A 26,874-nucleotide genomic window follows, 5' to 3' on the forward strand; every position below is an offset into this window, starting at 1 on the left:
GTTTTTTGTGTTTGTGATAGTGCCAATAGAACATGTTTTTTGTGTTTGTGATAGTGCCAATAGAACATGTTTTTTATGTTTGTGATAGTGCCAATAGAACATGTTTGTTGTGTTTGTGATAGTCTCAATAGAACATGTTTTTTGTGTTTGTGATAGTGCCCATAGAACATGTGTTTTGTGTTTGTGATAGTGCCAATAGAACATATTTTTTGTGTTTGTGATAGTGCCAATAGAACATTTTTGTTGTGTTTGTGATAGTGCCAATAGAACATTTTTTTTGTGTTTGTGATAGTGCCAATAGAACATTTTTTTTGTGTTTGTGATAGTGCCAATAGAACATGTTTTTTATGTTTGTGATAGTGCCAATAGAACATTTTTGTTGTGTTTGTGATAGTGCCAATAGAACATTTTTGTTGTGTTTGTGATAGTGCCAATAGAACATGTTTTTTGTGTTTGTGATAGTGCCAACAAACATGTTTTTTGTGTTTGTGATAGTGCCAAAAAACATGTTCTATTGCTTCGTTTGCGTTACAATTTGGACAGTTAGGTGATATATTTTTAATCAAAATACTTATATTGTCGTTAAGTTTGTTAGTGTTACAAGAAAGACTTAGGAAAGGAACTAAATGAAAAGAAAAAATCAAATATTTGAACTGAACAGAATTTAGAAGCGAGCACGGGATTCCATTGGTCAAAGGGAAATAACTCTAATAGAAAAAAGTTTTACCTAAAAACTTTCGCAATAAGCCAGCAGAATTCAATGAAAGTTTCACATAACATAATGGTTATGTCACTATGCAGAGGTGATTTTATGAAAATCTAATCATTCCGATAATTGGGATTTTTTTTTTAAATACCGAAAAAATGAATGTTTGTCAAATTCAACACGCTCAAATCATGAACACTTTGGACATCATTCCATAGCCCGCCTACGCATGGTGTATATTTACATGTCAGGTACATATGTAACCATAGGCTATCACATGGTGTATTTACATGTCAGGTACATATGTATCCATAGGCTATCACATGGTGTATATTTACATGTCAGGTACATAAGTAACCATAGGCTATCACATGGTGTATTTACATGCCAGGTACATAGGTAGCCATGGGCTATCACATGGTGTATTTACATGTCAGGTACATAGGTAACCATAGGCTAGCACATGGTGTATTTACATGTCAGGTACATAAGTAACCATGGGCTATCATATGGTGTATTTACATGTCAGGTACATAGGTAACCATAGGCTATCACATGGTGTATTTACATGTCAGGTACATAGGTATACATGTCAGGTACATAGGTAACCATAGGCTATCGCATGGTATGCCGTTATCACGTGTACGCACATGCACTTACACTTTATAGGGATCTTGATATTTTACAAACCACTATTGTCACAGAGTTATTGTTATTGCATTTGTGATTTATCTGACAGAGGGTAACTCGCTCGACAACAAAAGTCGTAGCGACCAAGAGCTTGTGAACTACTGTTAGCACGTGGTACGTACAGGTGCGGTTGGTAAACAAAACACATCAGTCTGAATTCCATGCGCCTCATATAAGACCTTTTTGAAGTCGTCTGATTTGATGTCAGTGTCTACCCATGAGTTAATTAATGTCTTTGTATCATAAGCTTTATGTCTGAAGTACGTGACATATATCATCGTCACGCACGTGTACTATTGTTTATTACCCGGTGTTACTATAATTTACACTACGGTAATGGAATGCCCGATACGCAATACGGAAATGACGAAACGAAAATACGACAAGAATAAAATGTGTATTACGAAGGGTGGGAAGTCCTTTACACCTTTGTTTTATGCCTATTCCAATTAGTTTTATTGTTAACAGATTCGTATATCTTTAATAATCCTTTATCACAGGAAATAGAAATAAATAAACAAATGATTAGTTTAGTTTAAACATATTTTATTGTACAAATATACAAATGGATCGGACAACAAGTTATTACAACAAAATTAGTGTACAGCTGTATGTGCTTTTGGGGAAAGGGAAAAAGATAGGGTGGAGAAAGAAAGGTGGGGTGGGAGGGGTGTGGGTGATGGAGGGGAGGGGTGTTACCTAGAAAAGTAAACGTGTAAAAAACTGAGAAATCGATCCGCATTTGAATAAATTATAAACTATGGGACATTTAAATAATGCAGACCAATTTATTTCTAGCTTTTCATTAAAGTATTTTTTACCATGCATTTTTACTTTGCACTACCACATTATGATAGAGACTGTGACATTACGCTGAATGACAGACATGTCATATATATTCCATAGTGATTTCAAAGGCTCCCAGACTAACAATAATGTATCGTTTTCATTGGTTGTGATTCGCAGTCTCTCGGGTTCATGAACTCGTGACGTCAGAGTCCTTTGCGCTTTGGACAGTAATGGCGAACCCCATATGGATGTGAAGAACGGGGCCCTAACATGTCGTGCGAAGGGGGACTGGTTGGGCAAAAACATGGCGGCCCCCATGGAATACCACATGAAAGTCGGCTGGATGTAAACATTGGATTAGGTGATACTTTTAGAGAGAAAAATGAAGGTTTGAGTACAATCCAGCCTACGGAAGATGGTCAGATCATTCAAGATGGCGTCGGAATCGACGGGAAAAATGTCGCCGAAGATAACTTACATTTTTTGTCGGCCGATGATGACTTGGATAGTTACGAGAGAGCAGTCGTCGAAAATAATGCCGAATGGTTGAAATCGCGTTGTAGAAATTTAGAAACGGTTGACTTCGACATTACTAGTAGTAATCAGGATGACGGTAGCGTCGGGGACTTTTTTGACAGCGACGCGCTGCCTGACGATGGAGCAATGTCGTTGCCCGAAACTGACAGTGCGGCCATTCCCCTCTCAGATGGAGACCTCAACTTTACACGCCAGCTTTGCGAGGGACAGGCGAACGGTTTGACCGTTCCCGCCATATGTGTGTCGAATGTCAGCATACTTCAGACACAGCACCGAGATGCACTTGATGAACTCACAAACCCAATTAGCCTCGACATGAGGTCAGAGGGCAAACAGCTTCACGTGCAGAATCTTGGGTTACAATTAGACTCTGACAGAAACAATACTTTGATGACTCCTCAGGAACTAGAAAGCATGCCTGATAGGGGTATAGAATTTGAGGAGTCAGTTGGACCTAAGAGCGATGCTATTCAAGTGGTTCATATTGAAAATGGTTCAACTTTAAAAGACATTGGAAGTGAATTTGGAAAGTGCCAGTTAACATTGCCATCTACTTTAGATGGAAAAGCTAAGTTAATTGACACTTCTCTTTTGAATAGAGCTGATATTGATACCTCAAATCAAAGTGTGTCTGTTGTGCAGAAGTCGGGCGAAGCTGAGACATCTATGTCACAGCAAATTGTAACACCTGCTGAGGCATTTGTTCCATCAGAGGGTAACCTAAAACTTGCTACAATATCTATTTCCACCGACAAACTGTCCAATTCGACCCAAATTCTAGTCAACACAAACCAAGGCCAACAGCTTTATCACATAAACACTGCAGACCTGACACAAGCTACAAATGCGTTGGAGCCACTTTCACGGCCAAATGCACTTCAGCATGTGGTTGCAGACCCTGCACAAATGAAAGCTGCCCAGCAGATGGACACTGACGTTGTTGCACCAGTTCAAACAGGTTGTTACAACACTTTAAAGCTAAAACAGAACTGTGTTTAAACACATGCATACAATATTTAGAGATCTACGCAATTAATTCACAACCCTGATATAAACTTTTAATGTATCATTTCAGTTTGTTAAAGTATACATATTAGAAAAGATATTTTTAAAGTTGATGTTAAATTTCTTGCAATTGCACAATACATTCACATGATCTGTCATAGTTCAAACTTGTCATTACATGGTGAAGTGTTGTAGACTGTTGGAAAGCACAGTTTTGACTATGCCTGCAGTTTGAGGTTAATTTCATCAAAGCTAATAAAAGGTCTTATAAATATATATTTTGATATCAGTGCAGCCAAAGGGAAGATTTATGTTGTCTTTATTTAAAAAACAAAACTTGCATCATATCATGTTTGTGTGACAAGCTTGTTCGAATTTCCACAAGCAGGAAGACCCAGGGACCAGCAATTCATCAATAGTAAAACCAAATGGGGAGAACTTAGCCCAGAGAGAGCCTATTCGATTTATGTATATTTTAAAATTGAATTTCCTAACTTTGAGATTGATGCTGACATACAGATATATCTTTCCATTTCAGGTTATTTGATCCTGCCTACATCTGACTATGAAAAGTTGAACTTACAGAATGGGATCCTCATGTCATCACCGCTAGGAACAATCAGTGGCAATGTCATCCAGCACGCTCCACAGATTCATCTGCAGCAGGTATATACACCGATCCTGACCCAGGCCATCAGACTGAGGTATATACAACGATCCTGGCCCAGGCCATCAGACTGAGGTATATACACCGATCCTGACCCAGGCCATCAGACTGAGGTATATACACCGATACTGGGCCAGGCCATCAGACTGAGGTATATACACCGATCCTGACCCAGGCCATCAGACTGAGGTATATACACCGATTCTGGTATAGGCCATCAGACTGAGGAATATACACCGATCTTGGCCCAGGCCATCAGACTGAGGAATATACACCGATCCTGGCCCAGGCCATCAGACTGAGGTATATACACCGATACTGGTCCAGGCCATCAGACTGAGGTATATACACCGATCCTGGTATAGGCCATCAGACTGAGGAATATACACCGATCTTGGCCCAGGCCATCAGACTGAGGTATATACACCGATCCTGGCCAAGGCCGTCAGACTGAGGTATATACACCGATCTTGGCCCAGGCCATCAGACTGAGGTATATACACCGATCCTGGCCCAGGCCGTCAGACTGGGTAAATACACCGATCCTGGTCTAGGCCATCAGACTGAGGTATATACACCGATTCTTGGCCCAGGCCATCAGACTGAGGTATATACACCGATCCTGGCCCAGGCCATCAGACTGATGTATATACACCGATCCTGGTCCAGGCCATCAGACTGAGGTATATACACCGATCCTGGCCCAGGCCATCAGACTGAGGTATATACGCCGATTCCTGGCCCAGGCCATCAGACTGAGGTATATACACCGATCCTGGCCCATGCCATCAGACTGAGTTATATACACCGATCCTGGTCCAGGCCATCAGACTGAGGTATATACACCTATCCTGGCCCAGGCCATCAGACTGAGGTATATACACCTATCATGGCCCAGGCCATCAGACTGAGGTATATACACCGATCCTGGTCTAGGCCATCAGACTGAGGTATATACACCGATCCTGGTCTAGGCCATCAGACTGAGGTATATACACCGATCCTGGTCCAGGCCATCAGACTGATGTATATACACCGATCCTGGCCCAGGCCATCAGACTGATGCCCCACTAGACAGGCTTATACAACATCAATAAATAAACTCAGATTTCTATGACTCGATGGACTTGTAAAATTTGTAATCATAGATTATCAGACATTGGACAGACAGTTTTTATAAGATCTTTTAATTTTTCAATAAAATTGCAAAGAGGTTGTGCCAAATTTATGGGCAAGATTTATAAGGGTTGTGGCAAATTTTCTGTACTTTAAAAAGAAATCACAAATGATTTCAGGGGCAGGGATGTAAAATCCTTAACTAATCATTACTTGGAAGGTTTGTGTAAATCTCATGGATAATTATGTAAAATGTCGGCAAATAGACAGGTGTGTGCAGAAATGTGCTCGCGTGTAAGCGTTTGCTGCTGGTAATTAAAAGAAAATCAAAAACATTTTACAATATATGCACAATCTATGAAGCTACTTTATTTCTCCTTTATCACACTGAAAACTGATTACACTCATTATGGAAATCACATTTAATGATAATAAGAGTGAAAAAGTGGGGCAAGTAGATTTTTGGTGTCTACTTGTGTCGGGCAAGTAACTTAAAAATTGTTTTGACACCCCTGGATTTTCATTGAATTTGTAGCTACCAGATGTCAATATGGGGTCAATGGCAGGTCAAGGAGCACCCAGGAAGTACTATATGTGTGGGGAAAGGGGCTGCGAAAAGATCTTCAAAAAACTGTCCAAGTTCCGAGTCCATCAAATGAGACATACTGGAGAAAGGCCGTTTAAGGTAAATCACATAGAACTTTCAAGGTGTCGTGGTGTTATTGGTCCATGCTACAGTGTTTGAAAGTAACAGTGGCCTGTGGGCATTCAAAATATGGTCTCTTAGTCTATGGAAAGTTAAAATGTGCCAGCTTGTTTATCTAATATCACAGTCCTGCATGCATTTACCAGTCATTAGTTGTTTTTGTGTGGACTATCTTGGTCATTGATTCATCAAACACTTTGCCCATTAATCCTGACGACAGGCTAGCACTGTTTATTCTCTTGTTCAGCTGTCCTCATAGTTCTTTTGAGGAGTTCTATATACATTAGGGCTGTAACGAGTAAGGCCAAATAAAAATATACCTGTGTTTCCCGTTTCCCGACCGACCCTATTTTTTCATGCCAACCCTAATACATGTTATTGGTTTTTCACAGTCACTGTAATGCATATATAAGCTGTTTAATTGTTCAAAGTATACATACAATTTGTTATGCATTTTATTAGTGTGGTCAGAGTTTTATTTGAAGACAGTAGTAAGTAGCTGTAGATAATTGTGGTTATATATGATATAGGTTGGGATCTGTAGATTAGTGGGACTGTCTGTAGTCTAGGTGGGGCGAGTCCAGTCTGTGATGTCAGTGTAGATAATTGTGGTTATATATGATATAGGTTGGGATCTGTAGATTAGTGGGACTCTGTAGTCTAGGTGGGCCGAGTCCAGTCTGTGATGTCAGTGTAGATAATTGTGGTTATATCTGATATTGGTTGGGATCTGTAGATTAGTGGGGCTCTGTAGTCTAGGTGGGCCGAGTCCAGACTGTGATGTCAGTGTAGATAATTGTGGTTATATATGAGATAGGTTGGGATCTGTAGATTAGTGGGACTGTCTGTAGTCTAGGTGGGCCGAGTCCAGTCTGTGATGTCAGTGTTTGTGCCTCAAGCTGATGCTGACCACCAGAGTCAAATTTAGCAGGATTTATGCATCATCAATTTTAATGAATCAAACATTTTTATTGTAGCAGGATTTTGCTAAGGGACAGATAGTAAGGTAGCTTAGGAGTCGAAGGAGAAGAGAGTTGGGTTGGGGAATTGAGGTAAAGAGGAAGGAGGTTGAGTTATAGGGAGAGAGTTGAGAGGTCAAGAGAGTTAGAAAGTTAGAATTAAAGTGAGAATTAGGAAGTGAGTAATAATAGTAGTTTTAGCTGTAGTTTGTAGATCTGCAGTTTTACAGTTCATAAATTAAGTTTGAAGTGGAGAGATTGAGTTCATAATAGTGAATACTTGTATAGTTTATGACAGATTAAAAAAACTTGTGTTGTAAATATAGTGTAAATATAAATATACTTATTTTGTTGTTCAATTAACTTGAACTGGAGGCAGTGGAAATCGAGAACAGAAAGTATCAGTAATACAAAAGAGAACATAACACTGGTGAACATCAGTGGAGTTTGGATTACTAAAAACTAGTGTCCAGCTGTAGGGATAGTTTAGAAATGTAACACACTGGTGGTAGCACTACTGTAAATTACGGTTGGTTCCATAAACATTTAGGTGGGTCAAATAATAATTTTCTTCAATGTGTTGTTTGAGCCTGCTCAACACAAAAACTGAATGTGTATTTATTTTACACGAATCAAAAATGATATATTTGGTACCTTTCATGCTTTATGAAAACAATACCATATTTTTAACATTCACAGAGGTAATCAGGAGATTTTCTCTGACACCAGAAAATAAAATGAAAAAATGAAATAAAATGTTTTTCCTACCCACCTACCCTATTTTTATTGGAGTCAAAACAGGAAACACACATATATTTTTATTTGGTCTAAACTAAGTACCGGTAACCCGGTTGGGGTTCGGTTACGAGTTAGCAAATCCACGTACTGGAAAACCGTCCCAAAGGTAGGTAAATATTAATTTTCCTGGTCAGAAATGTCTCTCCTGACTGCTGTTTGACAGACCTCGAAAACACTCGATATACTTGCTTTACCATCGAGTGCATGTAAAGTCAACAACTTTGAATGTAAACAAAATATCGACTAACATTCTGTTAAACAATGTAACTTATCATTCACCGACAGCTATCGTCCGTGTTCCGATCGGAAGTGGTGCGCAGAAATATGTGCTCATAGTGTTGACATCACCTGTGTGTATTTAGTGAAACTACGAAAATTGCCCTATCAGGACACTAGCAATATGTAACCCAAATGAGTTATTCATTATAACGATTTTGAGAATTTGCAACATTTTACAACTGTATTCACTAGGCCTAAGTATTGAGTTATCTTTGTTTATATGCATTTTATGAATTAATTGATCATTATTTTTATCAAAATAAAGAGTTATTGGTGGTCGTATTTCATTGTACAAAATGCAAGTGTTCTCCCCAGGCTGTTTTTGCAGCATGGCACCATGCTCCTATAATTCCTTGCCATGTTGCTATCCTAGATCTTCTCTGCTATATATTCATAGTAAATCTAAAGTTACCATGCTGCTTTGATTTTACATAGAGTGCTGCTTTAACAGAAATTTTGAAATACCATGCTTCTTTCAAAACATTCTGGGGAGAACACTTGAGTCCCAGTTCCGGTTCGGTTAAGCACATACGATTATCCATGTGGCATTTTTTCTAACCGTTGCCGCCCTAATTTAGATCACTGAAGTGTGTATTGAAGCTAATTTGAAATAATCATCTCCAATACGATTTCCGCGATACATATTGTTTCACATGCTTAATATAACCATTATTTGACAGTGTTCTAAGCCAGGCTGTGAATGGGCGTTTACAACACTATATAAACTGAAACGACATGGGGAGTCTCACCAGGGGAAAAAGGATTATATTGTAAGTATAGGGCGTTTACAACACTATATAAACTAAAACGACATGGGGAGTCTCACCAGGGGAAAAAGGATTATATTGTAAGTATAGGGCGTTTACAACACTATATAAACTAAAACGACATGGGGAGTCTCACCAGGGGAAAAAGGATTATATTGTAAATATACATCTGTAGGAGCATTATGTCACTTTTTTTAGCTGACCGGGTCCAAAGGACCAAGGTGAGCCTATGCCATACCGTGTTGTCCGTCCGTCAACAATTTCTTCAAACGACTCCCTCTCCTCACCACTGATTGGAATTTAACTAAATTTGACTGGAAGCATCCCTAGGTGGTGGGGATTCAAACCATGTATAAATGGTTGGGCTGAGGGGTGGGGCCCCCCAAAAGGGGGCAATTTGGTTATATTGCTATAAACAACTTCTTCTGTAGAACTATGTCATGGATATCAATCCTATTTGGTCAGAAGCATTCATGGGAGGCTGGGATTCAAAATTGTACAAATGTTGGGGCTGACCCTAAGGGGCGTGCCAAAAAGGTTATTTGGCTATATTGCTTTAAGCGACTTCTCTGGAATTAAGAGATGGATATCAACCATATTTGACTGGAAGCATCCCTAGGTAGGTCTTGCGCTGTTAACCCTTAGGCTGCTACATTGATTTTAATGTAAAGGGACACCACTGCTGAATTAATTATTGAAATATAAATTAATTTACTTGATTTTTCAGATGTGCATAACTTGAAAAAAAATGCTATATGTGAAAAAAAGTTATATGAAAATTGGCCGTTATTGTCTCTAGTTTATATTAACGTTTTCAATTCTAAAGTTGCTTCAGTATTTACCTGTACAGGTGGTAATAAAGGAAAGAAAAGGTGAAACTTTTAACTAATCGGATTTAAGCAAGAGAAAGATCATTTTAAAATTATTTTTGTCCGCAAATGTGATTGGAAAATGATAACAGAGATTATAAACTTCATTTTTGACATAAGACGCTGTACATTTACACGGAGATTCTCAGGTAAAAAGGTCAGGTATTTCATCAAGAATTGCATGTGATTTGCTGCAGGTTTCAGGTCGTCATTCAATATATTTACTGTAACAGTCGGCATATCGATATATCTTAGCTACGGTCTAGTTTATGATTAAATCATAGATAAATAGTTTGAAGAAATAAATCGTCTCAAAACGTGTCAATGTTCAATTCGGCCTCACCTGCAGACGACATGTGCGCCTCGGTCCGCCGATATTTTCCTGTTTGCGTAGGGCACAAAGCAGTTCATTGGAAAGTTACATATTATGTTACACCAAAGTATTTCCACATCAACTATGTCAAACCCTTCAAAACCTTTATTAACATCGTAGATGGCGTTGGAGAATAAATGTTTACCATCATATTCATCGCTTCAATCTACACATCCGCCTTTTTATGACTTTTTTTTCAATTTGAAATTCTCTCGTACACCATTGGTCATTACTAGGGTACACTGCCAGGAATATCGAAAGTAATGACAAAACAACCAATCAGAAGCTTTCTACTATACGCTTTCGGGTTCGGTATATATAGCAACAACCTAACTTCACACTTCCTGGCTACCGAGAAACGGCATATGCCTTGCGTAGCAGCCTAAGAGTTAAGTGTGTGCTTCTGTTGGAATATACCAGGCGCTAATTCCAAGCTCTTGAATCCAGATATCGATTTCCTTTCTATAGTAAATCTAAAGTTACCATGCTGCTTTGATTTTACATAGAGTGCTGCTTTAACAGAAGTATTGAAATACCATGCTTCTTTCAAAACATTCTGGGGAGAACAGTGAACCTGATAGAATTAAAAATACATTGTACAACTGACTTACATCCATAGCTGTGCTGTTCAAGCAAAGTAAAGTAAGCTGTAAAAACATATCTCGTAACATAAATTGTTTTATATGTATTAACTTTCTAGTGTGACATTGATGGCTGTGACAAGAAGTTTACCACGGTGTATAACCTGAACTCCCATAAACGGCTCCACGAACGTCCATGTGTGGAGCAGTGTACAGAAGAGGGGTGCGAGGAGAAATTCCCCACCAAGAGACAGCTTGACCTCCATATGAAGTGCCACAGTGGCATGGAGAAAACATACAAGTAGGGCACACTATTATCATGTTGGTAGCTTAATTGATGTGACGAGAGTTAATTAGACCAGCACTGAATTTGAGTTTTATGGATTAAATGAAAACAGAGCAAATTTATGTTTTTAGCTCACCTGCCTGAAGGGCAAGAGAGCTTATGCCGTGGTGCGGCATCCGTATGTCTGTACAGCCGTCGTCAACTTTTTCATTAAAACTACTTCTCAACAACCAAAAGGCCCAGGGTACTGATTTTGGGCCAGTATCATGCTTGGATAAAGGGCTACCAAATTGTTCAAATGAATGACCTTGACCCACTTTCAAGGTCACATGGGTTAAATGTGTTAATATCTTCAAACACCTTCTTCTCAATAACCAAAAGGCCCAGGATACTGATATTGGGCCTGTAGCATGCTGGGATAAATAGCTACCAAGTTTGTTCAAATGAATGACCTTGACCCACTTTCAAGATCACAGGGGTCAAATGTCTTCAAACCTTTAAACAACTTCTTCTGAATAACCTTAAGGCATCGGATAATGATATTTGGCCAGCAACATGCTGGGATGAAGGGCTACCAAGTTTGTGCAAATTAATGACCTTCGTACATTTTCAAGGTCACAGGGGTCACTATATGTTTAAATCTTTAAATGATTTGTTCTGTATAACATAAAGGTCCAGGGTAATGATAGTTTGCTAGAAGCATGCTGGGTTGAAAGACTTTTAAACATTGGGCCTATTGTTTATCTGTACCATGTAAATTGTGTGAAGAAAAAAAAAATAGGTATGGTATACAGTATGTCAACACTAAACAGCACTTAAAGGTACAATTTAGTGAAGTAACTTTTTATACCCCTGCTTTGACGAAGTCGGGGGTATATAGTGTTTGCTTCGTTCGTCCGTCCGTAGCATATCCCCTGTACTATTTCACTTAAGGTTATGAATCTTGGTTTCTGGGTACATGCATGGAAGGCGGTGTGTCCCGTACCATGTGTAGGTCACTGTGACCTTTGACCTACATAATGTCGCCAGAAAGGTTTCCAGAGCATATCTCCCGTACTATTTCACCTACGGTTATAAATCTTGGTTTGTAGGTGCAAGCATGGAAGGCGGTGTGTCGCGTACCATATGTGGGTCACTGTGACCTCTACCATTACTACGTTATCATTTACCAAACTATCATTTACCAGTGCAAATACTTGCAGCATATAAACTCACTTGATTCTTCCAATTCACATGCCTATCACTCCCACCAATTCCTGATCAATCAAAGCAGGGTATTCACGAAGGCCCCCCTTCGAGTTACATCTAGTTTTAATAATGTTGTCACAAAATTCTTCATGATTCTATAGTATGATACTCCTTATGAACAATTCATGTGGAGACATTCACAAGAGACAATGTTTTCTTTGCGTTTTTAATCGGTAATGGAGAAATCCTTAACTGTACAGCCGTATGTTTTAGCGGCAGCTGTCGGTGGATTTCTAGCTAACAAAAATATCATTCCAGCTGAGGAGAGAAGGTAACTTCTCGCTTTATTCACCTAGCCTCTCGGGAATACATGTACATGCATTTATTCTGAATCAAAATCATCTTCCCACATCGATCTTTATCTCAAACATCGTTATAAATGATCGAGTGATCTATATTGATATCATGCTTTTTGCGGTTTGAAATTCTCCCTGCGGCACCCTCTCAGTGTGTGTATGCTCTTATTTAACCTGTTCGTTTTTATTAAAATCCAAATATGAACAGAAATACCTTATTAGAGCTCTATATTATGATACTTATAATTCTTACTCGCAATGTATTGTGTAAATTCAAGAATGTGTTATGTGTGAACTCAGACTCATATAACTGGCACTGTGTTGTCGGTCGACATCGTAGTGCTGTACATGTTTACTTCTCACTGAAAGGCCCGGATATTGCGCTATTTATGTCGTAGCCATTTTTATCACAGGCTTTCCCAAAAGATGAAACTGACCACACATGACTTTGGCGTCAGGTTAGGTCATTATCAACTATGAAAACTTTTGTTAGGAGATACATATTTTCAGTTTCGACTCAATTTTCAAGTTGTCACTTGACTAAATAGCCCCTTTAACTTGATGTTACACAGGTGTCCTGTGGAGGGATGTGATAAAACTTTCTTCTCTGCTCATTGTATGGGCTCTCATCCCCGAGTCCACACCCAAGAGCGTGAGGACCTCACCTGCAAGTTTGAAGGATGTGGCAAAGTGTTTGACAAAATATGTCGGCTCAAACAGCATATGCGAAGTCACACGGGAGAAAAACCTTACATATGCCGATTTGAGGTATTAGTTGACATAAGATTTATTTAAGAAAAGGTGAATCTATAGAAAGCAGTACTAATTGTATCAAGTTTCATTATCTGAATTTTGTTTATGTCCCTCACCACAATTGTGTATTGGGTAGGGACACTGTTTATTATGACATCTTGGAACACTTCACATTTAGCTGCATTAATCATTAATAGTCAAATAGTCATTAAATTTTTATGTGGATACCAAAATATCAAATGTGTAATGTGTATCACTTTGAACATTTTTTCTGCTTCACTGACTACGGTTCGACTGTAAGTGATTATGTTTTACAAAAACTCTAGTACTATTGCACAGTCTCTGTTTGTGATAAAGTTGAGTAATGATTATTTGCAGGGCTGGGGTTAGTACTATTGCACAGTCTCTGATTGTGTTAAAGTTGAGTAATGATTATTTGCAGGGCTGGGGTTAGTACTATTGCACAGTCTCTGTTTGTGATAAAGTTGAGTAATGATTATTTGCAGGGCTGTGGTTGGGCATTTGCTACAGCCAGTAAGCTGAAACGTCACCAGGCAAAGCACACAGGCCTGAGAAAGTTTGTGTGCCCACAGTGTAATAAGGGTTTTATGAGAGCAGAGCATCTTAAAGGACACATGATGACGCACTCCGGGGAGAAACCCTACGCCTGTCCTGTTGAAGGTGCGTATATATAGGAAGCTGCTTTCATCATTTCTATTTGGAAAATCCATATAATCCATATAATGGTTACAGAAAAAAGCACAAGCACCATAAATGGGAGATGTTCCTTTTTTGAAGAATTATTTTGATTTAACCAAAGAGTTAAATCTGTATTATTTTGCTTCGTACTTAAATCTATGTTAGTATGATCATTTGGCCAATGGAAGTTTTTATGCCCCCGCCATAAAATAGTGTTGCCCATGTCCGTTCCATCACGTCCATGAGCGGGGGGCATTTATGTCTTACAGACGTTTTCTTGTTTTCAATAAATTGTGACCCCAATTTGTGCTTATGAATTTGCAACAAATTACAACAATCAGATGGGAAAAAAAAGACCAACTTTAACCGCACGCAGTGGTCAAACTGAGTGATCCAGGTCAACATCGTTTCAATATTGAACCACTCAACATCATGTTTCAAAAACTATTGAAATTGTTTATTATTTGTTTTATATTGCCAACATATTTTACCTCACAGGTTGTTTAGTGAAATTCACAGCAAAAAGCAGCCTGTATGTCCACATGAAGAAACATGAACAGTCTGAGGAGAAGATTATATACCACTGCCCGATGGATGGATGCCAGAGAAAATATTCCAGCAAGGTCACACTGCGTCAGCACATCGTAAAACAACACATCTCAGCAAACAGCGATGTTTCTCAGATGGACTTCACCACACTTCTCATTGGGGGCTTTCAGACGGACGAAGAAATGGCCGAGGCTCAGGCAGCCATTGCTGGTAAGACATCACTGATGATTAATGAATATCAGGTCATCACCGATGATTAAAGAATATCAGGTCATCACTGATGATAAATGAATATCGGGGCATCACTGATGATTAATGAATATCGGGACATCACTGATGATTAATGAATATTAGGTCATCACCGATGATTAATGAATATAAGGTCATCACCGATGATTAATGAATATCAGGTCATAACTGATAATTAATGAATATCAGGTCATCACCGATTATTAATGAATATCAGGTCATCACTTATGATAAATGAATATCAGCTCATCACTGATGATGATTAATGAGTATCAGATCATCACTGATGATTAATGAGTATCAGGTCATCACTGATGATGATTAATAAATATCAGGTCATCACTGATGATTAATGAATATCTGGTCATCGCCGATGATTAATGAATATCTGGTCATCGCCGATGATTAATGAATATCTGGTCATCGCCGATGATTAATGAATATCTGGTCATCGCCGATGATTAATGAATATCTGGTCATCGCCGATGATTAATGAATATCAGGTCATAACTGATAATTAATGAATATCAGGTCATCACCGACGATATATGAATATCAGGTCATCACTGATGGTGAATGAATATCAGATCATCACTGATGCTTAATGAATATCAGGTCATCACTAATGATAAATGAATATCAGGTCATCACCGACGATATATGAATATCAGGTCATCACTGATGGTGAATGAATATCAGATCATCACTGATGATTAATGAGTATCAGGTCATCACTGATGATGATTAATAAATATCAGGTCATCACTGATGATAAATGAATATCGGGGCATCACTGATGATTAATGAATATTAGGTCATCACCGATGATTAATGAAAATCAGGTCATCACTGATAATGATTAATGAATATCAGGTCATTACTGATGATTAATGAATATCAGGACATCACTGATGATTAATGAATATTAGGTCATCACCGATGATTAATGACTATTCGCTCATTACCGACGATCAATGAATATCAGGTCATCACTGACGATTAATGAATATCAGGTCATCAATGGTGATTAATGAATATCAGGACATCACTGATGATTAATGAATATAAGGTCATCACCGATGATTAATGACTATTCGCTCATTACCGACGATCAATGAATATCAGGTCATCACTGACGATTAATGAATATCAGGTCATCAGTGATGGTTAATGAATATCAGGTCATCACTTATGATAAATGAATATCAGCTCATCACTGATGATAAATGAATATCCGGTCATCACTGATGATTAATGAATATAGGACATTACTGATGATTAATGAATATCAGGCCATCACTGATGATAAATGAATATCAGATCATCACTGATGATTAATGAGTATCAGGTCATCACTGATGATGATTAATGAATATCAGGTCATAACTGATAATTAATGAATATCAGGTCATAAATGATGATTAATGAATATCAGGTCATAACTGATAATTAATGAATATCAGGTCATCACCGATGATTTATGAATATCAGATCATCACTGATGATTAATGAATATCGGTTCATCACTGATGATTAATGAATATAGGACATTACTGATGATTAATGAATATCAGGGCATCACCGATGATTAATGAATATTAGTTCATCACCGATGATAAATGAATATCAGGTCATCACCGATTATTAATGAATATCAGGTCATCACTGACGATTAATGAATATCAGGTCATCATTGATGATTAATGAATATCAGGTCATAACTGATAATTAATGAATATCAGGTCATAAATGATGATTAATGAATATCAGGTCATTACTGATGATTAATGAATATCAGGCCATCACTGATGATAAATGAATATCGGGTCATCACTGATTATTAATGAATATCAGGTCATCACTTATGATAAATGAATATCAGCTCATCACTGATGATGATTAATGAGTATCAGATCATCACTGATGATTAATGAGTATCAGGTCATCACTGATGATGATTAATAAATATCAGGTCATCACTGATGATAAATGAATATCAGATCATCACTGATGATTAATGAGTATCAGGTCATCACTGATGATGATTAATAAATATCAGGTCATCACTGATGATAAATGAATATCCGGTCATCACTGATGATTAATGAATATCAGCTCATCACTGATGATGATTAATGAATATCAGGTCTTCACTGATGATTAATGAATATCGGTTCATCACTGATGATTAATGAATATAGGACATTACTGATGATTAATGAATATCAGGGCATCACTGATGAATAATGAATATCAGGTCATCAGTGATGGTTAATGAATATCAGGTCATCACTTATGATAAATGAATATCAGCTCATCACTGATGATGATTAATGAATATCAGGTCTTCACTGATGATTAATGAATATCGGTTCATCACTGATGATTAATGAATATCTGGTCATCGCCGATGATTAATGAATATCAGGTCCTCACCGATGATTAATGAATATCAGGCCATCACTGATGATAAATGAATATCCGGTCATCACTGATGATTAATGAATATCAGGTCATCACTGATGAATAATGAATATCAGGTCATCACTGATGATTAATGAATATCAGGGCATCACTGATGAATAATGAATATCAGGTCATCACCGATGATTAATGAATATCAGGTAATCACTGATGAATAATGAATATCAGGTCATCACCGATGATTAATGAATATCAGGTCTTCACTGATGATTAATGAATATCAGGACATCACTGATGATTAATGAATATCAGGACATCACTGATGATTTATGAATATCAGGTCATCACTGACGATTAATGAATATCAGGTCATCACTGATGATTAATGAATATCAGGTCATCACTGATGGTGTGCTTTTGTTGGAATAATTATTACATATTTTAAATCATTCAACAGAATAATGAGTGTACATGGATAAGAAAATCTTATTTCTTGAGTTGAAATTCTCTGAACCAGAACTTCTTTTTTTTAGTTTCCTCTGTGAGCACAACCTTGCCCAATGATAACCTAGAATCTCCCAACACAATACTCATCGACCCATCAGAGTTCATCACAACCAGTAAGTTTGGTTTTACTCTATCAATTTCCTTTTATTTTTCTTAAAATTTATTATATTCAAAGATTGAAGCCACAAGTCAACATGACATTATGTTATAGAAGCATTAAAACAAAAGTAACATTACCAAAATAGTAAATTCATCTTGGAACAATTCTTTTTTCTATATTAATTTGAAAACAAGACTTCACAAAATTATTGACACCAATTTCTTTTCTGAAAAAGTGGTATTTTATCCACTTTATTTAGCTGGACTATTACTCTGCCCAGTCCGAGCTTGCTAGCTTGTGAACGTTAATCTCATCCTTTTTATCCACAGCTGCCACCATTACAAATGCCGAGGATGAGGCAGGGACAATGCAGCAGATAAGTCCTGCTGTGTTGAACCAGCTCTTGTCTTCTGTTGACCATCAAACTACAACATCCTGTGACCAGCATCAGGAGGATACCCCTAATATAAACATAGCCATCTCCTCTGGTGAGTTCTTCTGTCTACCAGAAATCAGCTATTTAAACCTATACAAATTCTGTTTTATTATTAATAAATATTATTTACAAAGTATCCAGCACAAAATCAAAACAAACCCTGGATATTACACTTCTCATTGTTATTATTTAACAAATACATAATTTAGGACAACAAAAATTGGTACCCCCCAAAATACATACATGTACCCCCAAAATCTGCTGGTGTACCCCGAATTTTGCAAACCTTGGGGGTACCAAAAGTCCCAGATAGAAAAATGAGTGCTTTGCTTATATTATTGTGTTTAGAATTCTCTTTACTTTAGTGATACTCTAGCTTTCAAGTATTTAAATCATATTTTGCATTTAAATATACATTGCATCTGCCCAGAATAAGATTTTAAGACGATCTATTGCAGATGCAGAATCTGTACCTGGCAGGGTCTTACAGGAGAACAACAGTGGATCAGCCCGAACAGACTTTCGTAGCAACCATCTCTTGAGTGACAGAGCACGGAAACGACGACAGTTACTACGGGAGAAGGTGTCCTCTGTAGGAGCAGACCAGTCCTCATTCCATGGTAACTATGGCTACACAAAATTTGATGATTATTGTCCAAAGAACACAATTTATTTTGTAATTTTAATTCAGGATAAATGTGTAAATTGTTGATCAGAAATCAATAATATTATGTCCAACTGAATTGTAATTATGTAATTTGGTCTTCAATCTATGTCTAAGGAATCCATTCTCTCTTCCCAGCCTCTAATCCTATGAAATAAAACCTTTGTAACCTGAGTATCAGTTTGAGAGGTTTAGGTTTTATTCTCCATACCTTAATCTCTTCTATTTAAAATATTTCAAGGATAAGACACTGGTACAAAATATGTTTTGGTTTAATTTATAAATACCAGTATTTAAAAGCTACTCGACAATGCCTGTTTTGATGACATGCTTACTTAATGCTGAATAATTTATAACCCTTAAACTAACACTTATTGAAGATATAGGGAATGGGGTAGAATGTATATTCTTCATTTTAGCATTATATATAAATCACAGGTGTTTAGTGTATTAAGGTATGATATCGAAATCACAGTTAAACTGTGTTTAGCATTCAGGCAGTTTTTCAGAAAAATTAACCAATATTTCTAAAATCTTCTTCTCCAGACTCGGATGTACTACAGTCATTTTCTCTGCATGGAAAGAAAGATCATCAGGGGCTTTTAAATTGTAAATTTCAGGACCCCCGAGCTATCCGTCTTGGGGAGGGGGTAAAGTTTACTATAGTTTATATAGGGAAATAACACTTTTGGGTATATTTTGACAATTTTCTGTAGGAAATTATTTTTACTTGGTGAGGATTATCCTTGAAGGAAGATGGGGCCCCAAAGGGAAAACTAACCAATATTTCAATAATCTTCTTCTCCAGACTCAAAGGTACTACAGTCAATTTCAGTGCATGGATAGAAAGATCATCAGGGGCTTTATTTAAATTGTCAATTTCAGGACCCCCGAGCTATCCCTTCTCCCTTGGGGAGGGGGTAAAGTTTACTATAGTTGATATAGGGAAACAACACTTTTGGGTATATTTTGACAATTTTCTGTAGGAAATTCCTCAATCTTAGTCAGAATCATCTTTGGTGAATGAGGTATTCCATTGTAAAATTGGGATTCCTGCCCCATCCCCAGGGGCTAGGGTGAGGCCCCAAAGGGAAAATTTACCAATATTTTAAAATTATTATCCTTTGTTGTGGACATGACAAGTATCGATTTCACTTAGTTTACATGCTGATTTCCACATCACATCTAAACAATAAAATAAAGCTACCAGTACCTATGATATAACTCAGGTGACCGCTAAGGCCCTTGGGCCTCTTGTATCAATTAAGTGCCTCCCAAACCATCCATTCCATTGCTATGTGGATTGCAGCCTACCCTTTCTAAGTAACAAATTCTCGAATACGGATCATTTTAATCACATGTGAATAATTTGACTATCAGTATCATGTCAGAATAGTGTAAAGAGAATTACATGTGTAGCATTTCAGAGAATTTTGCGTTGAAAATGTATATAAGAAATTAATCCATTATAAGGAATGTTGGAATTTTTTAGATGCAACAAATGACCAACAGAGTAATTTCAATGTGCCCACCTCAACTGTGTCGTACTCGCCGTCGAACAGCATGACATCAAGGGGGATAACTTTCCGTGATCCTGAAACCGGTGTTTTATATGTACAGACCCAGCTGTTACAGGTATGTGTATAATGTACAAAAAGATGGACTGACAAACTTGACTCTCCACTTAGGATAAGAAACATGTGGCTAAATACCAAACTAATTATTTTTTTCTGTATTATTATAACACCATTTAAGTAATAATGTTGGGTTTCCACAGCCTTGAACTTTAATATTTGATGAAGTTAAAGTTTAAATTGGTTCATTCATAAAATCATATTAATATCTGTAATTCTTTTATATATGGAGAAATTTAAGTATAAACTTTATTTATTTTATAACAATTATGAAAGAAGTTATTTCAACTTATATTAACAACTCTTGAAAGAATAAGACCCTAAGAATAAGAAATTTATAATTATTGTTATTTAAGGATTAACTTGAATATATTTTTTATGTTATGGAGATATAACATAAAAATACGGAGTGTACTCGAAATAAACACTCCGTTTTTTTGTGTTATAGCTCCATAACATGAAAAATATATTCAAGTTAATTCTTATAATATAATTCTTATAATATAATCTCCTTAACACAATCCCTGTGGAAATCCACTTTTATTGATGGACTCTTTTCTCTTAGAAATTGTTATGCCGTTGTATCAGCCAATCAAAAGCGATGTTACAAACGGCGACTTCATTGGCCAAAGGGTTCTCAGTTTTGTATAAATGGAGGGTATGGTCCCCCTGGGGGCAGAGGGGCGGGGCCAAATAGGGGGAAAATAGGTAAATCTTTAAAAAGCTTCTTCTTTTCAACCAATAGAAGGATTTTGACCAAATTTGTCCTAGAGCATCTTTGGACAAAGGAGGCTCAAGTTTGTATAAACTGAGGGTGTGGCCCCTCTTGGGGCGGAGGGGCAGGGCAGGATAGGGGAAATAGAGGATTTTTTTTCTCCTACTATACAAGTGAAGGGATTTAAACCAAATTCAGTCTGAAGCATGATTAGGGACAAAAGAATCAATTTTGTTTAAACTGAGGTGTGTGGGCCCCCTTCTTTGGGGCAGATGGGTGGGGCCCATTAGGGGAAATAGAGGAAAATATTAAAGATCCTTCTCCTTTTGTACCGATGAAGGGATTTTGACCAAATTTGGTCTGGAGCATCATTGGTCAAAGGGTTCTCAGTTTTGTATAAACGGATGGTATGGCCCCCCTGGTGGCAGAGGGGTGGGGCCAAATAGGGGGAAAATAGGTAAATCTATGAAAAATAATCTTCTTTTCAACCAATAGAAGGATTTTGACCAAATTTGTTCTAGAGCATCTTTGAACAAAGGAGCCTCAAGTTTGTACAAACGGAGGGTGTGGCCTCTCTGGGGGCATGGGGGTGAGGACCAATAGGTGAATTTTTTTTCTCCTACCACAGGGTTCGAATTTAACCAGATTTTCTACTTGCATTTTTTCGCAAGTGGTATTTTTTCTTACTTGCTAAGTGAGAAAACAACTTGCAATTTGCATTTTTCCAACTTTATTAGACATGTTGACGTAGAATTAAATTCTAAAACAACACAGTATTAACTGACATTTTAAATTATGGTCATTGGGATGTATACATGACGCAAACCTTGCTGTGAAAGGATGCTGGCCTGCTCAGGCTATTCTAAGATATAGCATAAAAACTGCATCTTAGTTTCTTGCTCCATATGGTAGAGTATTTGGTCTTTTCTGTCTTTGTCCCGACAACCACCATCTTGTCACAGCAGGTTTTGGGTCATACTCTCTAAGGGCAACATCAGCAACTTGTCCATTTGTTATTTTGCCGGTGCAGTGAGCTGTGAAATTTAACCTTGGGAAACCCCAATACAACCACGTGACTAGTCAAGCCTATCGTATTTGCGCTATAAATAGTAACTAAAAATAGATTACCGAAAAACATCATGCATGCGGTAAACGTCATCATTATTTGTGCAGGTACTTCCTAACGGACATGCGCACGGGACATGTATCGATTGTAAACTTCCGTTAATGACAAAAGCTGAATCATTCATTCGGCGAATGACAAGAATGCGCTTAAATGACCGCGAGTTGTCAAAGAAAGAATTTGTAAAGACCGACCATTAGAAATGAGGATTATTCAGCCCAAAATTTTCACTCGCAAAAAAATGCTGGTGTCTGAAATCTCTACTCGCAGTTTGCAATTTGCACTCACTTTTCGCGAGTATGCGAGCTTAAATTCGAACCCTGTACCATACAAGTGAAGGGATTTAAACCAAATGCAGTCTGAAGCATGCTTAGGGACAAAGGAATCAATTTTGTATAAACTGAGGTGTGTGGACCCCTTTCTTTGGGGCAGATGAGTGGGGCCCATTAGGGGAAATAGAGGAAACATTAAAGATCCTTCTCCTTCTGTACCGTTGAAGGGATTTTAACCAAACTTGTTCTAGAGAATCTTTGGGCAAAGGGAATTGTACATTTATAAATGGAAGATGTGCCCCCCCCCCCCCGGCAGAGGAGCAGGGCCCAATAGGGGAAATAGAGAAAAATATTTTCCCTTCTGTACAAATAAAGGGATTTTAACCAAATTTGATCTGAAGCATGCTTAGGGGGGAAAAAATAAATTTGTTTAATTTGTATAAAAAGGTGCATGTGAGGCCCAATGGGGAAAATTGGGACATAACATGGAAACTCAATTTCTTGGTGTCTTTCCCACCAAAACAGATTTATTTATATGTAGTTCCTCTTGCAACTTTGTTTCTTTTACTCCTTTGATAAACCTGTATGGTACTCAGCAGGTTTTAAATTGAAAAATAAAATACCAGGGGAGCTATTAAGGCCCTGGGCCTCTTGTTTATTAAAACAAGAAAGTTTATAACAGGTGAATGTTAAGATTAATTATCCTGTACATGTATCTTGTTTTTCCAGGATGACCCCCCAACCCCTGACCTTTACTCTGAGGAGACTGCCTTAGGATCTGACCTTTCATCGCTCAATGACACGTCCGGTAGTGATGTTAGTGAGCATAATTTACATACAGTGGAGTTTGTTACCGGCTCAACAATTAACATGAAGGATCTGGAATAGTTTTAACTGGATCTTATCGTTATTTATACAGGATAAACGTTCAGAGCAGTTAAGTCTGTAGGTTTCACTCGATATTAAAATCCTCAAAGTCCTGAAACAGCGCACATTTTCTTACTGGAAGAAAATAAGCTAGTGTTGCAGCCTTAGATGGTCTGTGATAGCAGCTTGTTCTTCCAAACATGGTTGCCTGGTCACCATGATGTTGTGGTGTACCTGTAGGATGTTTGAGGATTTCATTATCAAATCCTTGCATTTTTGTGAAACACGATTATCAAGCACCAGCTAACATTGATAAAGACATATCTATTGATAAGTTGGCTGTCAAAATCAGCAATATTATTGCAGATTTTGTTACAATATTAACTTGCCATACAATATTAATGTAAATAAAATATTCTGAAAATTAAAATTCACTCTGTTAACTAGAATGTAATGTGGCTATCTGAAACTTAGACGGGTCAAGTTTTTCACATGTGATAACAGCCAAACTCCATCTTTGGTTGCTTTACTGTAACCCCCATACTGTGCCACACAGTAAAAAGTTGATTGTTTGAAATGTCAAATAGCGATGGTGTTAACAAAAAATAGGTTATACAGTATCATGATAACTGGATGATGTTGTTTGTGTACAGGATTGTTTATTGTGCTAATCAAAATTTTGGAAGTTCTCCTAATACTACACTCGCATAATAACATGTCAATATCAACAGTATAAGCATAATGGCACCAATTTATTAAGAATAGCTTTTTTAGAGAAAAATCATGAAATTCTGATTTTGTTACATAAATATAGTATCATTTGATAGACACATTGTAAACATATTTTGTTTTTTTAATTTATAAATTTGAAGATTGTCAGCCTGAAAATGAAATAATTTATTATTTATATGAACTGCTATATTTAAAGCAGCCTTACCACTTATATAACAAATTGGTGTAGTTCTTATTTTATCAGAAGTGACATGGAACCATCCACAATATTCAACAGTTCTGGTCTCGATACAAAATCTTCTCTGCACCCTTGGATTATATCAACAGTTCTGGTCTCTATACACAAATCTTCTCTGCACCCTTGGATTATATCAACAGTGCTGGTCTCTATACACAAATCTTCTCTGTACCCTTGGATTATATCAAGACAAAACTCAAGGCTCTTTATGGATTACAGATTATACAAGAAGTCTAGTGTGATATATTTGACAAAATTCAAAGAAAGTATACCTAAAAAATGAAATATCTTTAATAATGTAGCCTTCTATTTTGTCATAACATATGCGAGCGGTGCAGAGAAGATGTGCATAGAGGGCTGAACCAATGGATTTTGAAGAGGCATGGATCAACCTACTGGGCTACGCATTAGTTATTTAGTTTTCTATATCCACACTGTTACCAGGTGTAGTTGGTGATCTCGCCAGAAGTTCTTGTACTGTACGGTTGCGTTTTTAATAAGATGTGAAACACCTACCAAACAGTAATAATTATGGACCTTACCGGGTTAGCATAGGCAAAATTAGATCAAGAAAGTATACCAGTCTGTCTTTTAAAATATATACTACGATTTTAAATATTAAGATCAGAAATCCTCAGGTCATGTATGTATACATCATCAGTGTATTAAGCAGTATTTGATCAGGTAAACATGTTTTACAACATAAAATTTAATTCATGTTTGTAAGTTTAAGAATTGCTGTCAAATTATAATATATACAAAATCATGTTGATGAACAAATCTATCAGCATTGGATGAATATGATGTTTAACTATGCCTAAAATGTCCTTATCACATACATTTCCACTATCAGTTCCTCTTTAAGCATCACCAGAAGAAGTAGCTGTAATAAGGGCAATTTGATCAGCGTCATTTTGAAGCTTCCCCTCCTGCCTTCAATAACACGAGACAACTGTTAGAAGTAAACATTTTGGTGATACATGTATGAGGCTGTTCAGGAATCTGGCCTTGATCACACAAACACTCCAGTATCAAAAACATAAGGGATTACCTATAGGCGTGTATCAATTAAGTAAAAAATATAGCATGTAGATATATATAGACAAAATGCTGTTAAATCTTTAAATGTTTATGATTTTGATGAGCTTGCATACTTGTAAAGACGTTTTTGTGACTGTGCTTGTATAGTGAAACCTGACATTAGCAAGATCAGAGTTGGGGGAGGATAAATTGACTAGGTAAGACTGTTGGTCTAGTCAGTTTTGGTTGCAGATAAAAAAGTCTTTTAGGTCCTAAAATCTTGTCTGACATTGCAGAACCACTTAGAATTATATCTGTAAATTGTTTTTTGTCGTCATAAGCCAAATTCAAGGTCACTATTATAAAATAATAATAATAATAATAATAATGCTTTATTTATAGAAGGTAGCTCAATTAGTTACAGAACTATTCTCCCTTGAGGCCTTCTCTACAATCTACGACAATGATATCTACAGAGTAATACCATTACATATGAATTTAAATTCAGATATAATTAAAAGTCAACATTGCAAAGACTTGAAATACAATTCTAGCGTAATTACAGCCAAATATGTTGCTGTAAAATGTATAGTACATGGACACAATGCAATTATATTATCAATACTTAAAATATGAAATCAAGAAGCATATACTCTAAAGTAGGGGGATGGGCTTATAACAGGACAAAAAAGTAGCATTGGTTTGCATCTCTACTGAACTGCAATAATATTTGGAGGGCTTATTACAAGACATGGGCGAATTTTAGATAAAAATACTACTTAATAATTGAATGCTATAATTTTCATGATCATGTACAAAGTGATAATGTGATGCATGTTAAAGAGATATGTTCTTGTAAACGATGGCAAAAAATCCTAGTTCAGTAAATTGAAATCAAGACACTGCCTTTCACATTAAAGTTCAGAAGAAATTGGATTTCAAACCATGATTCTTCATATGAACTTGATGTCAACTCTGAGCCAATAATGTGTGTCACATTCAGTGATTTGGGTTATCTTATCAATCATTAACAACCTGATCTGGACACCACTTGAATGTCAGTATTAGTGTATGTGGAAAGCAGCTGATAAGGTAACAGGCCATCAATTTCATTTTGTTCATTTATGTCTACAAATGAATATAACCGGGTAAGAATATTTTTGTAAAGGTAATAAATTACAATTATCTGACATTTAAACATACTTTTTTAGCAGTAATCT

The 26,874-nt window shown here is 37.0% G+C and overlaps 1 protein-coding gene across 1 annotated transcript; it reads left to right on the plus strand.

The window, feature by feature from the left end:
- The first annotated feature begins 2,408 nt into the window (after positions 1–2,408).
- On the plus strand, positions 2,409–26,406 carry LOC110447602 (zinc finger protein ZXDC-like). The gene is made up of 13 exons (XM_021493397.1): positions 2,409–3,680; positions 4,266–4,393; positions 6,046–6,195; positions 8,933–9,022; positions 10,962–11,143; positions 13,245–13,440; positions 13,932–14,106; positions 14,623–14,883; positions 17,880–17,966; positions 18,283–18,441; positions 18,848–19,009; positions 20,546–20,688; positions 23,527–26,406. The coding sequence occupies exons 1-13, from the start codon at positions 2,456–2,458 to the stop codon at positions 23,683–23,685; spliced, it is 3,117 nt and encodes a 1,038-aa protein (XP_021349072.1). The 5' UTR covers positions 2,409–2,455; the 3' UTR covers positions 23,686–26,406.
- Positions 26,407–26,874: the final 468 nt, after the last annotated feature.

Source organism: Mizuhopecten yessoensis, unplaced genomic scaffold, assembly GCF_002113885.1.
Source record: "Mizuhopecten yessoensis strain PY_sf001 unplaced genomic scaffold, ASM211388v2 scaffold3525, whole genome shotgun sequence".
Lineage (NCBI taxonomy): Eukaryota > Metazoa > Mollusca > Bivalvia > Pectinida > Pectinidae > Mizuhopecten > Mizuhopecten yessoensis.

Excerpts from the sequence above, each read along its gene's own strand:
- LOC110447602 (XM_021493397.1), top strand. The coding sequence starts at position 2,456 with ATGTCGTGCGAAGGGGGACTGGTTGGGCAAAAACATGGCGGCCCCCAT. Across the intron at positions 4,394-6,045 it reads CACAGATTCATCTGCAGCAG|CTACCAGATGTCAATATGGG; the intron begins GTATATACACCG and ends TTGAATTTGTAG. Across the intron at positions 18,442-18,847 it reads AAACATAGCCATCTCCTCTG|ATGCAGAATCTGTACCTGGC; the intron begins GTGAGTTCTTCT and ends GATCTATTGCAG.